Source organism: Malus domestica, chromosome 09 (assembly GCF_042453785.1).
Source record: "Malus domestica chromosome 09, GDT2T_hap1".
In the NCBI taxonomy this organism is placed as follows: Eukaryota; Viridiplantae; Streptophyta; class Magnoliopsida; order Rosales; family Rosaceae; genus Malus; species Malus domestica.
The window spans coordinates 18,575,618-18,594,205 of record NC_091669.1 but is presented as its reverse complement, the minus strand read 5'-3'; the positions used below and the strand labels follow the sequence as shown (position 1 = coordinate 18,594,205).

The following is an 18,588-nucleotide window of genomic DNA, read 5'->3' as shown; positions in this document are numbered from 1 at the left end:
GAGGCTAGAGCACTCCTAGGATGGGTGACCCACTGGGAAGTTGCTTGTGAGTTCCTAAAACCAAAACCGTGACGGAATTGTAAGCCCAAAGCGGACAATATCGTGCTACGGTGGTGGAACGGGCCTGGGAAGTGATCCGCCCCAGGCCGAGATGTGACAAATATATACTGAAAACCAAAAGCCCATTCACTGGTATGTCGAAGGGTCGTAACCCCCAAGTCGCCTTTAGATACGCTCATCCTTGAGATACTTCTCACCTAAAGATTATACAGGTGGTTAAGTTAGGGACAATTGTAACATCCCACATCGCCTAGGGGAGTGATCCTTAAATGTATATTCGCATCCCTACCTAGCACGAGGCATTTTTGGAGCTTACTGGCTTCGGGTTCTGTAGGAACTCCGAAGTTAAGTGAGAAGGAGGCCAAAGCACTCCCTGGATGGGTGACCCATTGGGAAGTTGCTCGTGAGTTCCTAAAAACTTAAAGTAGGGGAAGATGACAGTAAATGAGTATTATAGGAGATTTACTGACTTGTCTCGCTATCATCTAGAGGTTGCTACTAGTCCGGTTGAGATGCTCTGTCGTTTCAGGTTGGGCACTGAAAAGAAATGGCGTTCTATAGCGACATCGACTCCTTGTGCCACTTACCAAGAGTTTTATGAGGTTTTACTGCGGATTGAGGACTCAGAGAACATGCCCAGTGAAAGTGAAGATAAAGAATAAAATAACGGGAACCAGAGGCAAGATGATAAAGGTAAAGGTTAATCTTCTCAGAGACCTCGTAAGACTCAGAGTTTAAAAGAAATGGTGTTAGTTCCAACTCTTCTAGTGGAGGTTTGAGCTCTAATGTACAGAGGATAGGTGGTAGATTTTCTGAAGGCCCTAGATTTCAGAGGCAGAAGGATTTTGGTGGTTTAGGTGCTCCTTTATGCCGCATATGTAATAATAGGCATTTTGGAGAGTGTAAGAGAGGCAACTGTGGATGTTATACTTGTGAGCAGATGAGGTATAGGGTTGTACATTGCCCTCAGAATTAGCAGAGGCCCCAACAATTTTCCTTACCACCACCTGCGTCGACCCATCAAGTTTCAGGACCTAGTGGTTATGCCCAGACTGGTCATGGTGATGTTTATCATTATCAAGGCGGCGCCACTCCTTATACTACATGGCAGTATTAGTACTCGCAGAACCCTCATTATCAGGGTGGTTACCCTCAATATCATGGATGTTCTATGCCTTATCAGCCACATTCAGCAGGTGGATCCTAATGGTACCAGTGAGGATAGCCCCAGCAGGTAGAGATTACTGCTAGCAATGCAGGATCTTCGAGGTAGTTTGGTTAGCCAAGACATGGACGAGGTATTCATGCTAACAGAGGTCGTGGTGGACGACAGCAGAATCAGGGACGTATCCATAACATGACACTACAAGATTCTCAAAACAATCCTGATTTAATCATGGGTACGTTAAATATTCTTGATCATTTTCCTAGAGTATTGATTGATTGTGGTGCTACGCATTCTGTTGTTTTTCATACATTTGCTCTAATGACGCAACCTCATCCTACACCTCTAGGATATGATTTAGAGTTTTCTATGCCTAGAAGGGAGAGATGTTATGTTGATCGAGTATATCTAGGATGTCCAGTGATGGTGGAGGATGTAGTTATGCCAGCTAACCTTATTTCGTTAGACATTGTTGATTTTGATGTGATTTTGGGCACTGATTGGTTACACTGCAATCGTGCCAAGATAGATTACTATGGAAAGACAGTTACTTTTCATCGTCCTGGATTGCCCAAAGTTACATTTGTAGGAGAGCCTAGTGGGGTCAGGCATGTTATTTCTGCCATGAAAACCAAAAGATTGTTGTCGAAGGGTTGTCAGGGATATTTGGCTCATGTGGAGTTGAATGATAATGGTCCTAATAGTGTGGAGGATGTATGTGTGGTCAGGTATTTTCCGGATGTGTTCCCTGATGATTTGCCTGGATTGCCGCTAGATAGAGATGTAGAGTTCGCTATTGATCTACTTCCAGGTACAGATCCTATATCTTTGACTTCTTATAGAATGGCTCCTGCTGAATTAAAGGAATTGAAAGTTCAGTTGCAAGAATTAGTGGATAAAGTTTTTATTCAGCCTAGTACTTCACCCTGAGGAGCTTTAATTTTATTTGTGAGGAAGAATGACAGAACTTTGAGGCTATGCATTGATTACAGGCAATTGAATCAGGTAACAATTAAGAACCGTTATCCATTGGCACGTACAGATGATTTGTTTGATCAACTCCAAGGTGCTAGTGTGTTCTCTAAGATTGACTTAAGGTATGGTTACTAACAGTTGAAGATTAAACGTGAAGATGTCCCGAAAACAGCATTCAGGACTCGGTATGGTCATTATGAGTTTCTTTGATGCCGTTCGGGTTAACTAATGCACCATAAGCTTTTATGGATGTAATGAATCGAGTATTCAAGCCATATTTGTACAAGTTTGTCATTGTCTTCATTGATGATATTCTGATATACTCTAAGACTAGAGCAGAGCATGCTAGACATCTTAAATTGGTGTTGAAAAGTTTGAGGGAACACCAGTTATATGCTAAGTTCAGCAAATGCCAATTCTGGTTAGATTAAGTGGCATTTTTTGGACATGTTATATCAGCTCAAGGCATTCGAGTGAATTCTCAAAAAGTGGCAACTGTGGAGGATTGGGAGCAACCTCGAACTGTTACTGAGGTACAAAGTTTTCTTGGCCTAATAGACTATTATAGATGGTTTGTTAAGGATTTTTCAGTCATTCCTTTGCCATTAACGAGGTTGACTAGAAAAGAAGTTAGGTTTGAGTGGGATGATAATTATGAGCAAAGTTTTTAGCAATTGAAGTATTATCTCACTCATGCACTTGTTTTAGCACTCTCAGATGATAGTGGTAATTTTGAGGTCTACAGTGATGCTTCTTTGAATGGTCTAGGTTGTGTATTGATGCAACATGGTAGGGTGATTGTTTATGCTTTGAGACAGTTGGAACCTCACAAGAAGAATTACCCTACTCATGATCTAGAGTTAGTGGCTATCATCTTTGCTCTGAAGATTTGGAGACATTATCTTTATGGTGGGAAATGTAAGATCTTCACGGATCATAAAAGTCTTCAGTATCTTTTTACTCAAAGGGATCTAAATCTTCGGCAGCAGAGATGGATTGAGTTACTTAGCGATTATGATTGCACGATTAAGTATCACCATGGTCGTGAAAATGCAGTGGCGAATGCACTTAGTAGGAAGACTCCAGCTAGACTTAATGCCATCTATGATTGTCATGTTCCTCTTCTTGTCGATTTGAGGTCCACTGAAGTGAAGTTAGGAGTGGAAGATCGAGAGGAAGCCTTACTTGTGAATTTTCAAGTTAGGCCAATTTTAATTGTTTGCGTGCTTGAAGCTCAGATGATTGATGAAGAGACCCATGAAATAATTCAAGCAAGAAATCGAGGCAAGAAGAAAGATTTCAGAATTCGACAAACTGATGGCATGCTTAAGCAAGAAAACATAATGTATGTGCCGAATAATGCAGAGTTAAAGAAAGAAATCCTTGATGAAGCACATATTTCAGCATATGCAATGCATCCAGGAGGTACCAAGATGTATCATACCATTCGACCATTTTATTATTGGCCGGGTATGAAAAGAGAAGTTGCTAAATATATGAGTAGGTATGTCATTTATTAGCAAGTTAAAGCATAAAGAAAGGAACATTTTGGATTGATGCAGCCACTTCCCGTTCCTCAGTGAAAATAGGAAAATATTACTATGAATTTCATGTACAAACTTCCTCGTACCCATAATGGTTATGACGGCATTTGGGTGATAGTTGATCGGCTCACTAAGTCAACACACTTTATTCCAGTAAGGGAAAAATACATATTAAGCCGATTAGCTAAGTTATACATATCGAAGATTGTGAAGTACCATGGTGTTCCAATTGATATTATTTTGGATCGGGACCCTATATTCACTTCTAAGTTCTGGGTAGAGTTCCAAGAGGCTCTTGGTACAAGATTACTTTATAGTACAGTATATTATCTTCAAACAGATGGACAATTTGAGAGGACTATTTAGACATTAGAGGATATGCTGAGATCTTCAGTGCTACAGTTTGGCGATGGTTGGCATGATTGTTTGGATTTAATGGAGTTTGCCTACAACAACAATTATCATTCGAGTATTGGTATGGCACCATTTGAGGCACTCTATGGCAAGTCTTGTCGAACGCCATTATGTTGGTCAGAAGTTGGTGAAAGAGTTTTGGTGGGCCCAGAGATTGTGGATGAAACTACTCAGAATATTCAGGTAATTAAGTCTAACCTAAAAGCGGCCCATGATTGACAAAAGAGCTTAGCAGATAAGCATGCCACTGATCGGATGTATAATGTAGGTGATTGGGTATTTCTAAAGCTATCACCATGGAAAAGTGTTGTGCGGTTTGGAAAGAAAGGCAAGCTGAGTCCTAGGTACATTGGACCATATATGATCATCGAACGAGTCGGTGAGGTTGCTTATAGACTTGAGTTGCCTCCAGAGTTATCAAGAGTGCATGATGTGTTTCATGTTTTGATGCTTCGACATTATATTGTAGATCATTCACACGTGATTCCTCCTCAACCATTGGAAATTAATTCGGATTTGACTTACAACGAAGAGCTAGTGACTATTTTGGATTAGAAAGATAAGGAGCTAAGGAATAAGACAGTGCATCTGGTGAAAGTTCTGTGGAGAAATCACTCAGTGGAAGAGGCTACTTGGGAGACAGAGGATCAGATGAGAGAGATGTATCAACGCTTGTTTTATGACTATTAGTGGGTGTATTTGTTGTGTATAATTTCGTGGACGAAATTTTATAAGGTGGGTAGATTGTCACAGCCTGTCCCGATATATTTAGGGGTGTGCTATCCACACACCCCTAATTACTTCCCACACACCCTTATTAATTTCTATCCGTTGATTTTCTTCAATTCATCCGATCCGACGGCCGAAAATTAGAAGGGTGTGTGAGAAGTAAAATGGGGTGTGTGGATATCACACCCCTATATTTAGTTTCAACAGTGTGAAATGATGGTTTTATCCTTGGACGTTGAGATTGTGATGTGTGTGACATGTTTTTGGGATGTAGACCAATATGCTAAGTTCCTAATTTTTGGACTCAATTGAAAGTTAAACTTTTGTTTGTTTTTGTTGGTGACCAAGTGAAGACACACACACACACACAAAAACACCCCATGCACTTTCTTTCTCTCCTTCTCTAGGCCTTCCTACCATTTCCGTACAAAACGTATGGACGAACACCAAACTCACATTTCACACACGGATCGACATCAAGAAGGTAAGATTCGAACTCCTTGCAAGTCTCTGAGTTCATGTATGCCATTTTTAGATCGTGAAACCCTCAAAACCCTGAGAAACCATCACCCCCAATTTGAGTACTGTTCATGTGGTCGTAATTATGGATGTTTCAGGGGATTTTAAGCTCATAGGAAGCTTTAGGATGTTCTTATGAAGCTTCGAGGAGAAAAATCAAGCAAATTGGACGTCGGGAAGTCAAGTTTGGTGAGTTTGAATGTTGGCCGGAATTATCATGCCTTCTCCGGTAAGAATGTGTTCTACTCGTTGTAAGCTTCAATTTGGTTTAAGTTTCATGAATTTTGGTGCAAAAATGAAGAAGTTAGAAAGATTTTTAGATTTTTCAGTTTTCGGCGACAGCAACGGTCGCCGGAGTTCGAAGGTAGGAGATGACGGAATATTCCGTCAATTTTGACAGAATATACTAATGGCGACTAACGGCGTTAGTTAAATTTAACGGAATATTCCTTAAATTTAACAAAATATTCCTGACAGTCGTTAGGCCTCAGTTAAGGTTTGGCCGCGCGTGGGGGCGCGTAGGGCCGTGGGCTTACCGGCGCCTGAGCGCTCCAAAAATTATTTTAAAAATTTGGGCGTGTTCATGAGGTTGTGTAGATCACATTGGTATATTTAAACACCCCATTTGAGCAATGTATGAGAATTTATTAGCCAGTTTTGGTTATGTGCTTTAAATTAACGTTTTTATAGTTGTTTCGCATATAGGGGAGACTTATCCCGAGGACGAGCGTAGTCAAGGGCAACTCGGGGGCTACGACCCTTCGACATACCAGTGAGTAGGCTTTTAGTTTTAAATATATATGTATATGCTTGGTATCTTTCCTAGAAAATGCATTTAAATGAGTTATGACTTAAATTGCCATGCCAAATGTTTTACATTTAGAATATGCATATGATGTTTGCATATATATATATAATTGTGGTGTTGTGGACGCCCAGGTAAGTCCCAGGTGAGTTTATGAATTGTGAATGTGAATAACGGTTGTGATTAATTGAGGAACATTGAGCTCATAAACCTACACCCCGGTGTTAGTGATTTAGCCAGAGATATGGCACATGCCTGTATATAATGTCACCTCCTGCACCATATGCTCACATTGGATCCAATTTAGGTGTACGGTCTTGTCGTACAGACCATTATATGTGGTTCTAACTCGTAGGTGACTAGCGATTTATCGCATAGTTATAATGAGAATATAGTAAGGAGCATAGTTAGATTACACCCAGTCCTGTCGTACAGACCATTACAGTGGTTCCGACTCATGTGCAATGTAGTGCCATATAGGTCACTTGCAATGACTCCGGCTAGATTGACTAATGAACTGTGAATTTAGCCGTATAGACCTTTGCGGGGGTTCCGGCTAATCTGTTATTTTTCCATGAATTTATTATCACTGGAGTTACTTATTCTATTTTATATTTTGGCATGGCATACTTATGAAAATGGATATGTGAAGCATGAATTGAAATATATGTGTATATATACTTATATATTTATATTCCATTTCTGGGAAAATTATACATGTTTTACGGTTCGGGGTTAGAGCATTTGATAATGAAAGGATTTTGAAAAACTTTGTTTTTGCCCACTCACACTTTCTGTTTTGCGCCCCTCCAGGTTTTAGATAAGTTTGTTCGTTGGTGGCTCACGAGGATTGATTGGAGGTTTTGACAGACTATCACAAATGTAGGGCATCTTTGGGTGTCGTTTAATTAGTGCTTGTTTTCTGGACTAAACTTAGACTACTTATGCTCTGATTGTGTACTCACACATTTTCTAGCACTTACCTTAACTAGTACTCTTATGAATTGGTTTTTAATTATTCTTATTCTCTATTATCATTATTGCTTCCGCATTGTGCACATGGTTACGTCACCCTTACATGACGACCAGCATGCCCTGATTCGGGTTGGGGTGTGTCACATGTGATATATGTATTTAAAACAATCACTATATAACCGTCAAGAAGATAAGTATATTAAATACATATATATAAATATTATAGTAATTTTTTATTTGTTACTAGTGCAAAACTTTTGTAATCGTTATTCTCAACTTAAAAAAATGTCTCTTCATTTAATCTTGTTAGAATAATGCTTCCAAAAACCAAGCCGCGTAGATCACGTTTTCTTTTTTGGTCGGGATCCAGCAGAACACGTTTGGATTGTGAATAAATTTTGTCTTACCAACAATGCATTAAGTTGGAGTGGATTTGCAAGGTGACAAGTGGAATATGTAATTGGACACTTTACAACCATGCATCAAGGATCTTTTTGCTCCATAGCCAGCATTATCACCTCGTTAATTACCGCTAAATGTATTTTAATTTTGAGAATTGAATAAAAAATTTATTATATCACATTTATTTAACGATAATTAAGGTGTAAGGTTCCATGTATGTATTCTCCCATACATTCAGTATATGGCCATGGAGATGTATAATTTGACACATATCGGCCATGCAACAAAAGCACATATACGGTCCAATATATGACGTCGGTCAGTCCCATATGAAATGCGTGCTCTCTCTAACATGCATAGGCTTAGCCATATGTGTCTTCCAAAACTGCACCAAGTGGAATTGCAGTGCCCAACGTCATACCCCGAATTTAATTTGCTCCTCTGCATTGGATTATTAAGACAATCCAGGCTAATTTATTCTAACTACTTTTTCAGAAATAAATTAATAAATTGAGAATTGTTTGTTAGTCCCTTTTTGCATGTTTAAATATCCACCAACTTATCCAAGGAGAGCCGAGCAAACTCTTGCACGGTTGCACCAGTCCTATGCACAAAATCTCTCTCTCTCTCTCTCTCTCTCTCTCTCTCTCTTTCTCTCTCTCTCTCTCTTCATCTCTGTGTTTTTTCAAGAATCTGACCAAAGAAAACCAAAATTAAACAGGTAACTATCAAGTTTCTCATCAAGCAAACACTCTTGTTATTTGCACATGCAAGTTGGCTTAGTTTGCCCCTTCTGTTCAAGATCGAATTACCTTCCAGTAGTTTAAATACTGATTAGTCAAAAAAGGAAAATAAATAAATAACTAGTCATCCAGTTTCTTAATTTAATAATGATCTGTGCATGTCCGATTTTTGCTAAATTGATTATTTCAGGTGGGGACTTGGGAAGAAAATGGAAGGAACAGAAAAAGTGAGAGGTTCGCCGCTAAGGCACCACAGCTTTAGCAGGAGCAGAAGCAAAGGGTTAAGCATGGAGGACGTGTTTTCAAGTGCCACTCACTCTCGACGAGGCAGTCGAAGAGACGAAGACGAAGAAGCTCTGACATGGGCTGCCATTGAAAAATTGCCAACATATAATCGGCTGAGAACAAGCATCATCAAGTCCTTTGTCGAAGGCGATGTTCAAGGAAATAACAACAACAAAGTGGTGCATAAAGAAGTGGACGTTCTAAAGCTCGACCTGATCGACCGTCAGAAATTCATTGACAGCACTTTTAAGGTTGCAGAGGAAGATAATGAGAGGTTCTTGAAGAAGTTTAGAAGTAGAATAGACAAGTAAGTTCTTTGTTTTTGTCTTTACCTTTCAGTAAAATATGAGTGCCTTTTCTTTTCGTTCTTTTTTTTTTCATTCTTTTTAATATATAATTAAATATGGGGTGTGGCTACAAGCCTACAACTAATATTTTGTGGCTTTTAAATGCACAAGGGTATTAATGGGGTAGATTAGTATCTATTTCTTTTAAATCTTACTCGTTTATTTCACTTTGCATTAACTCTAACATGTTTATAGATTTTCGTTAAATATTAGTATCCTTCAATATTTAATAAAGATATTTGAACCACGTTCACTGCAACTTTAGTTTAGTCGAACTTTTACTTTAGTATACTTTCAGTCTGTGAAAATAGAACAATGACTTAGTTTCATCAATTTTTCAGGGCTATAGTATTGCCCTCCAAAAAGTGTCACTTACACTCCTCTGTATACAAAATTTTTCTTGCATTTTTATAAATTTGGAATGCATCAACTTTTTAAAGTGCCAATAATATTTTTTTTTATCAATATGTTAATAGAACATATGGTATGCTGGCGATCAATAATTAAAATGAGGAAACTTGCATATGGAATGTTTGCCATCAATATAATAGTTGATTAACTTGCTCATGTTGTAATTGATTTCAGGGTTGGGATCAAACTTCCAACAGTTGAAGTTAGGTTCCAGCATTTGGCAGTCGAAGCCGACTGCCACATCGGCACCAGAGCTCTTCCCAGTCTTCCAAATGTTGCTCGAAACATCGCAGAATCAGCACTTGGTTTAATTGGGATCCAAATGGCTAAGAGAACAAATCTCACTATTCTCAAGGATGCCTCTGGCATTGTTAAACCATCAAGGTAACAGTACGACGGTCTTGAGATTTTGAGGGTCAGCCATTGTTAGAAGGCTCTTCAATTCATAAGTATTTCAATGCATAACAATCATATAATTTATATTTTTTGATAATTAATTCTTAAATATATAATCATGTCATCACTTATGAACATCTATACTGGTACAAAAAAAAAATTAAAATAAAATCACACCAAACAAAATATATCTACAACAATAAAGTATAAATTCAAGTTTACCAAACTAAAAAAGATTAAACTCATAGTTTCTATATGGTTACCTTGAATTGCAATCTTCTAAACCTAATGATATATTTTGATTCGCCCCTTCACTTATAGAAAGACTGAATTTGAAAAAGAAAGATAAGGAGAAGAAGTGAGAGAATGAGAACTGGAGAGGAATGATGGTGAAGGCTTCGCTGTTCATCCTTGCCAGCAAAGCGGATTCCTAAATTGGTTTAGACCCCTCTTAAATGTACATCGTATGCCCATTCTTAAAAAAAATAAAAATAAAAATAAAAATAAATAAAAAAACTTAAAAGCAATACATAAAAAGGGAAAAGGGATCTGAAAGACAAAACTTGAGGAAAAAAAAACTGGCATGTTTTCAACTACTTGTCAATTTGTAATTTTTTTTTATACGTTCACTATAACATATATCTACTTGTCAATTTGTAATTTTTTTTTATACGTTCACTATAACATATATCTATTAAATCAAAAGCAAATTTCAGCCCCCCCCAAAAAAAAAACTCGAGGGCCTCGGCCGCCCCTTCGAGTACCCGTAGGCCAGCCTGAACACTACTAAAAACGAAGATTCCCCCACCCCCCCCCCCCCCCCCCCCAAAAAAAAACAAAAATCGATGGCCAGCCCTTCCGAGTACCCGTAGGCCAGCCTGAACACTACTAAAAATGATGGGCAAAGGCCACAGATTCCATTGCCGCAGTTCAATAACGATGGCTTTCCTTGCTCAATGGTTACTGTTATTATGCATTCGTGGCCACATGAAAGCAAGCCACATATGATCTGTGGCCAACTGGACAGAAAGAGGAAAAAAAAATAGAAAAATTAGTATCCGGTCCCTAGTTCTTACTGTTCATTGACTAAGACCTTATTAGTTCTCAAATTTTGATTCAAGTCCCTAGCATTAATGTGATAATGAATTTACATGTTTATTATATAATTTTTTAATATAAAAATTAGTAATTAATTTAGGGTTTAATACCTCTATTAAACTTCTAATTAATTTTCAATTCAAACATTTTCAAAATAATAAAAAATTAAATTAAATTAAGTTTGTACCTATTAGTTATATATATATATATAAAGATTCTCAATTTTTTAATCTTAAATGTACCCATTCATATAATTTTTCAATTTTTTTAATCATCAATGTACCCATTCTCATATATATCAATTTGTTATATGTAAAATGTACCCTTTTTTAATATAAAATCCATTCAAATTTTTTAATCCATGTTTAAACTTATATAGGTACATTCTTTTTCATTGATTTGAGAATGTATCCATGTTTTGGTACAATAACTTTTTTTTTTAATTTTGGTTAATGTACCCATACATATATGTATACACACACACACACACACACAATATAATAGAGAGTATAATTTATATTTTATTATTTTTAATCCCATAAATTATGGGTTTTATTTAAAATCTCATTAATATAAACAATTACAATTTTCAATTTTTAATTTTTAATTTAAAAAATATAGTAACTTACATTATTACATTAATGTCAGGGACCTCAATAAAAAACTAAAAACTAACAAGGTTTCAATCAAAGAATATTGATAGTTAGGGACCGCATCCAAAGTATCCCAAAAAAAATTGTTAAAGAAATCGGATACAGGACAAAACAAAATAAAATAAAAACTTGTTTCATTATTCCTAGAAACTATTAAAAAAAAACAAACGTGTGTGTAAGTGTGACCCAAGATCAAATGATAAGAATGTAATGTATATATTGGAAATTATTCATCACATGAGAGTGAGTACGTAACTAAAATATTGACTAATGTACCAACTCGCTTTTAGTGTTAGTTTGTTTCTCTTTCACATGAGTTCTTACAAAGTTGTAAATTTTTTTATGGAATAAGTTATTGAATTGCCACAAATAAATTTGTGATAACCTTTCGTCGTGTTTTGTTGCAGGATGACCCTTTTATTAGCTCCGCCAGCGTCAGGGAAAACAACCCTTTTGCTTGCACTAGCTGGGAAGTTAGACCCAAGTTTGAAGGTCGGTCCTCAACTCCAGGGTGTGCTTTGAACTAGTTAATTAATTACTTGCTTAACAGATTCTATTATAATTAAGACATCGTTAAAGTAATATATAAGGTTTTTTCGATCTCAGTCTTTAATTAGCCGTAAGATGCCTGGAACAGGTTAGAGGAGAAATCACTTACAATGGATACAGGCTGAATGAATTTGTGCCACAAAAGACATCTGCATACATAAGCCAAAATGATGTTCATGCAGGAGAATTGACAGTCAAAGAAACTCTAGACTTTTCGGCAAGGTGCCAAGGGGTTGGGACACGATATGGTAAGTGACCGATGCCAAACCAAACCAAATCTTATCATGATCTATTATCAAACTATTTATATGTATTTTATTAAATGAGTTGGCAATTAAAAGTTTGATGAATTATACGGGGTTATAGAACTTCTTTCCGAGCTTGCTAGAAGAGAAAAGGAGGCTGGAATATTTCCTGAGGCAGATATTGACCTTTTCATGAAGGTACATATATTTATGCCATATTACTAAACCTCCTTGTTGAAAGCATGATTTATTTATGTCGGAATTTCTGGTTTATTTCAGGCTACGTCAATGGGAGGAGTTGAGAGCAGTCTCATTACTGACTATACTCTCAAAGTAAGTAAACCTCAAACCACAAAATGAAATCATTGTTCTTATTAATTTCTCACACATTTACATACTGCTCACCCATTTACATACATATATCAACATTTCATTAATATTTTTGAGTGAAACAGATTTTGGGGCTTGATATATGCAAGGACACCATTGTAGGAAATCAGATGCGGAGAGGGATATCTGGTGGACAGAAAAAACGAGTTACCACAGGTAAATTCCCTATTTTTTTGCCGATTTTATAAACAAAAATTGGCCCTCATATCTTTTTGTATTATAGATCAATGGAACTTCTTTTTTTGGTCTAGTACTTGTGCTAGATTATAGTTACTTGTTCTCTATAATTCCATAGATAGAATATCCACCAACAAAAAGTATCTTTACCCTTCCATAAGTTGGAAAATAAATTCCAATATTGATCCTAGTCCGCTCTTGAGCCAGATTAGGATATTACTTTAAATCCTAGATAGAAAATAGATCCCAAACTGCCACTAAGGCATTGTACATATACAGAAGTTCAATATATCAATTGGTCATATGAAGTGCAAACCAAAAGTACTTTTAGTTGAGAAAATGTTTTAAGCAATTAAATTTGGTCGAGTTCGGGTTGAGAGGTCAGGCAAACCAAATTCAACCCTAAACCTTAAATCTCAACCAGGAGTATTTGTAGTATGAATTCATATTTTGAAAAAACCTTCCAATGTGCAACAATGTTGTATGATACACATTTTCTACATATATAATTTGTTGACAATCTAAAATAAATATTGGAGCAGGTGAGATGATCGTTGGGCCTACAAAAACATTATTCATGGATGAGATATCAACAGGTCTTGATAGCTCCACAACACATCAAATAGTGAAGTGCTTGCAACAAATTGTACATATCACCGAGGCCACGATCTTGATGTCCCTACTGCAACCTGCTCCTGAGACGTTTGATCTCTTTGATGATATCATCCTTTTATCGGAGGGCAAGATCATCTACCAAGGACCACGCAAGCATGTACTGGAGTTCTTTGAGAGCTGCGGATTTCGGTGCCCTAGGCGAAAGGGAACTGCTGATTTCTTGCAAGAGGTAAAACCATGACCATCAAGTAGGAGGGTGAAGCCTATTGCTTAAGCCATAAGGCAGGCTTAACTTTAAGCTCGTTAAAATGTTTTGATACTTTTATAATCCCATTACATTTTTAGCAAACCTTAGGCTTTAGCCATATTCCTAGGCCGATTTTACAACTCACAACTTCGTTCAAAATTTTCAGGTTACCTCAAGGAAAGACCAAGAGCAATATTGGGCAGACAGAAACAAGCCATACCGACACATATCAGTCACTGAATTTGCGAACCGGTTCAAGCGCTTCCATGTGGGACTGTGTCTCCAGAATGAGCTCTCAACCCCTTACAATAAGGCCCGAGGCCATGGGGCAGCCCTTGTTTTCACAAGATATTCAATTTCCAAAATGGATCTTCTAAAAGCCTGTTTTGACAAGGAGTGGCTACTAATAAAGAGGAATTCTCTTGTTTACATTTTCAAGACAGTCAAAAGTATTATAGCAGCATTAGTAGTCACGACCGTATTCTTGAGGACGCAAATGCACTCTAGAAATGAAAATGATGGTGCGCTATATATTGGTGCACTTATATTTTCCATGATCATTAACATGTTCAATGGCATGGCTGAGCTCTCATTGACCATTGCAAAACTCCCCGTGTTTTACAAACATAGAGACCTTCTTTTCCACCCTGCTTGGACTTTCACTCTCCCTAATGTCCTACTCCGGATTCCTGTATCCCTCTTTGAATCCCTTGTTTGGGTGGCCATTACGTACTACACCATAGGATATGCACCTGAGATCAGCAGGTATTTGATTTGGAACTTTATGTTTCTGTATAAACTTTTTGGCTTACACTATAATAGGCTAGCAACACGGGTTGAAATAACACATTTAAAACAACGTTAATTTTTAGAATGGCAGTCACTTGTTAGGATACTAATTGCAGATATCAAAATATTTGCAGGTTTCTCAAGCAACTATTGCTGCTATTTCTGCTCCAACAAATGGCTACAGGTATGTTTTGGCTTATTGCTGGAGTGTGCAGGTCCATGATCATTGCCAACACTGGCGGGTCTCTAGCTCTGCTCACTGTTTCAATGCTTGGGGGTTTCATAATTCGTCGAGGTTGGTATGAAACTGAATACTAAACGTACCTTTCAAAGTAATTAAAAAAACCCACATATTTTGAGCAATTTAGTACAATAGTATAAAACGAGAGATTTCCTTTGTGACAGAAGAAATTCCAAAGTGGTGGCGGTGGGGCTACTGGGCTTCACCTATAACATATGGTTTCAATGCTATTACTGTAAACGAAATGTTTGCTCCGAGGTGGATGAACAAACTGGTATGATATACATAAAGTTCTTCCCTCCATACATCATGGGAAAGCTAAAAATGTTTAATAAAAGATGACTTCTGAATTTAACTTCATTGCGCTGCAGGCTTCAGATAATGCTACAAGATTAGGTGTAGCAGTGCTTGAAATATTTGGTGTTTTCCCAGATAAAAACTGGTTTTGGATTGGCAGTTTAGCTGTTTTGGGGTTTGCAGTTCTCTTCAACATCCTTTTCCCACTAGTGCTTATGTACCTGAATCGTAAGAATCGACGTTCTTTTTTATGTATAGCAAAACTTTCTTCTTATATTTTAGTTTTTTCGGTAACCTTTATCATGCTCTTTTTTTAACAAATTAGCACTTGGAAGGCCACAAGCGGTAATATCTGAAGAAGTGGCAGAGGAAAGAGAAGAACCAAGACTTAGAAGACCCAAATCAAAGAATTCACTTTCACGATCACTATCATTTTCTCGATCATTAACTTCTTTGGATGGAAACAATACAAGTATGAAACAAACAGTGTTGATAATTCTACTTGTGTAATTTGAATAGTGTTATCATGTTTCGTGTTGGACCTAAACATCTTGTAGGAGAAATGGAAATCCAGCGAATGAGCAGTCGATCGAATTCCAATGGAATAAGTAGAAATGCTGATTCGTCTCTTGAAGCAGCCGGTGTTGCCCCCAAGAGAGGAATGGTTCTTCCCTTCACTCCCCTTGGAATGTCCTTTGACAGTGTTAACTACTATGTAGACATGCCCCCTGTAATATTCACTTTTCCCTATTTCACTCGTTATTCACTCAAATATTAATTGCAGTTTAGTTACACTAAATCTATAGCTAACTTTATGTAATCCAACTTAGCTACTTCCCTAGCTTACCATGTTTATTATGATAGCAAATGAAGGAAGAAGGAGTAAAAGAGGACAGGCTTCAGCTGCTTTGTGAAGTAACTGGTTCATTTAGGCCTGGGGTCTTGACAGCTCTAATGGGAGTCAGTGGAGCAGGGAAGACAACTTTGATGGATGTCTTAGCGGGAAGAAAGACAGGTGGTTACATTGAAGGCGATATTAGAATTTCAGGGTACCCTAAGAAACAAGAAACCTTTGCCAGAATTTTTGGTTATTGTGAACAAAATGATATCCACTCCCCCCAAGTCACAGTCAAAGAATCATTGATTTACTCAGCTTTCCTTAGGCTCCCAAAAGAAGTCAGCAAAACTGAAAAGATGGTAAATACTATGATTTGTTTAATACTGTTCTGAACAATGTGTAGGCTATAGCAAAATTATTTAAATATTAAAACTACGTTTTATTATATTTTCAGATATTTTTAGAAGAAGTGATGAACTTTGTGGAGCTAGACAATCTCAAGGATGCCATCGTGGGGCTTCCAGGAATTACAGGGTTGTCAACAGAACAAAGAAAAAGGTTAACAATTGCAGTTGAGCTTGTTGCCAATCCCTCAATCATATTCATGGATGAACCAACATCAGGTCTTGATGCAAGGGCCGCTGCCATTGTTATGAGGACGGTTAGGAATACTGTAGACACTGGTAGAACAGTTGTCTGCACAATTCATCAGCCTAGCATAGATATCTTTGAGGCGTTCGATGAGCTGCAACTCATGAAGAGAGGAGGACAAGTGATCTACTCTGGACCTTTGGGCCGTAATTCTCACAAGATCATTGAGTATTTTGAGGTACTTACCTGCCTAAAACTTTCCATTATCTCAATGTTGGACAAAAAAAAAAAATGAAAGGATGCATTATTATGCACATCCACAATCATTTCCATGTTGCAGGCAGTTCCAGGAGTGCCAAAAATTAAAGAGAGGTCTAATCCTGCTACATGGATGCTAGAGGTGAGCTCTGTAGCGACTGAATTCAAACTTGGAATGGACTTCGCTCAACACTACAAATCATCTTCCTTGCATCAGTAAGTCAAAATCAAAAGTTACAAGACTGCTAAGAATTTATAAAATACACGATTGGCTGGCTTTGAGCTAATATAAATTCCCATCCATGAGTATAACCAGGAGAAACAAAGCTTTAATAAATGAGTTAAGTACACCACCACCGGGAGCAAAAGACCTGCATTTTCCTACTCAGTATTCTCAATCGACATGGGAGCAATTCAAATCTTGCCTGTGGAAGCAGTGGTGGACTTATTGGAGGTGTCCCGATTACAACCTTGTTAGGTTCTTTTTTACCATGGTCGCCTCCCTCCTGCTCGGAACTATGTTCTGGAAGATTGGCACTAAAAGGTTCTCTTCTTTTTCTTGGCCGCAAAATATAAGCACTTCAAGAGTTTATTTAAACCAAGTACTCAGTTATTTATCTCCATATTCAGGGAAAGCGTAGCTGATCTGACCATGATTATCGGAGCTATGAATTCTGCTATAATTTTTATTGGAGTTAATAACGGCTCAACAGTGCAGCCAATGGTCGCTGTTGAAAGAACGGTATTCTATCGAGAAAGAGCTGCTGGGATGTACTCTGCATTACCTTATGCACTGGCGCAAGTAAGTTGAAGGACCATTTGCGTATATTAACACATTCTGATATCTACATGTAGTTACTACTTCCACGCATGTCAAGGCTAGGCGTATAACATACCAGTATAGAAATACATCCAAAATTGTAAAACAATACTATATATTTGAGTTTCGTATCCTCCCAAATTTTAGCATTCAATATAATTTACTCATCAAAACCACCATATGATATGCAGGTTATTGTTGAAATACCGTATGTATTTATTCAAACTTCATATTATGTGTTGATTGTGTATGCTATGATGAGCTTCCAATGGACAGTAGCAAAATTCTTCTGGTTCTTCTTTGTCAGCTTCTTCTCATTCCTTTATTTCACATACTACGGAATGATGACTGTTTCCATCACACCAAATATCCAAGTAGCGGGCATAGTGGCATCGTTCTTCTATTCGTTCTTCAATCTTTTCTCGGGTTTCTACATACCAAAACCAGTAAGTATATATTCTTCTTCCCACAAGAAGCTTTTTTTTTTGGAAGTTGATTAATTTTACAAGTTATTAACACCATTGTTAACTTTTGAATTTTCAGAAAATACCCAAATGGTGGATTTGGTTTTACTATATATGCCCAGTATCATGGACAGTGTATGGATTCATTGTGTCACAGTTTGGCGATGTGGAGGACACCGTTAGAGCACCTGGGATTACACCTGATCCGACCATCAAATGGTACATCGAAAACCATTTTGGATATGACACGAATTTCATGGGACCAGTGGCAGTGATTCTAGTTGGCTTCGCAGCTTTCTTTGCCTTTATGTATGCCTTTGGCATTAGGGCACTCAACTTCCAGATTAGATAGGAGAATTAATCTTCTTGTTATGCAATAAGTCATGACAGAAATTTAGAAATGCAAGTACATTTAAGAATGCCTGCACCCGATAAATGAAGGTGGCAGTCCTACAATCCTTGATTTGGGTTTGAAATCCCAATTCTTCTTTGTTAATTTCAAATGAGAGCCTTTTTGTGTAATTACAAATATCGCTGCCTTTTGTA

The 18,588-nt window shown here is 37.5% G+C and overlaps 2 protein-coding genes across 2 annotated transcripts; both read left to right on the top strand.

Moving 5' to 3' along the window:
* Nucleotides 1-1,118: 1,118 nt before the first annotated feature.
* Nucleotides 1,119-6,182, top strand: LOC139187814 (uncharacterized). The gene is made up of 7 exons (XM_070804412.1): nucleotides 1,119-1,294; nucleotides 1,492-2,125; nucleotides 2,339-2,390; nucleotides 2,660-2,733; nucleotides 2,872-3,315; nucleotides 3,439-3,625; nucleotides 6,112-6,182. Exons 1-7 carry the CDS (start codon nucleotides 1,119-1,121, stop codon nucleotides 6,180-6,182), a joined length of 1,638 nt encoding a protein of 545 aa, XP_070660513.1.
* A 2,352-nt stretch (nucleotides 6,183-8,534) lies between these two features.
* Nucleotides 8,535-18,588, top strand: LOC103443772 (ABC transporter G family member 29-like). Its single transcript, XM_070805580.1, has 21 exons — nucleotides 8,535-8,923; nucleotides 9,549-9,758; nucleotides 11,929-12,013; nucleotides 12,159-12,318; nucleotides 12,437-12,513; nucleotides 12,595-12,648; nucleotides 12,771-12,861; nucleotides 13,425-13,726; nucleotides 13,911-14,509; nucleotides 14,668-14,828; nucleotides 14,939-15,048; nucleotides 15,146-15,299; nucleotides 15,397-15,543; nucleotides 15,629-15,801; nucleotides 15,936-16,268; nucleotides 16,364-16,738; nucleotides 16,841-16,974; nucleotides 17,075-17,302; nucleotides 17,389-17,560; nucleotides 17,770-18,024; nucleotides 18,122-18,588. Exons 1-21 carry the CDS (start codon nucleotides 8,541-8,543, stop codon nucleotides 18,392-18,394), a joined length of 4,476 nt encoding a protein of 1,491 aa, XP_070661681.1. The 5' UTR covers nucleotides 8,535-8,540; the 3' UTR covers nucleotides 18,395-18,588.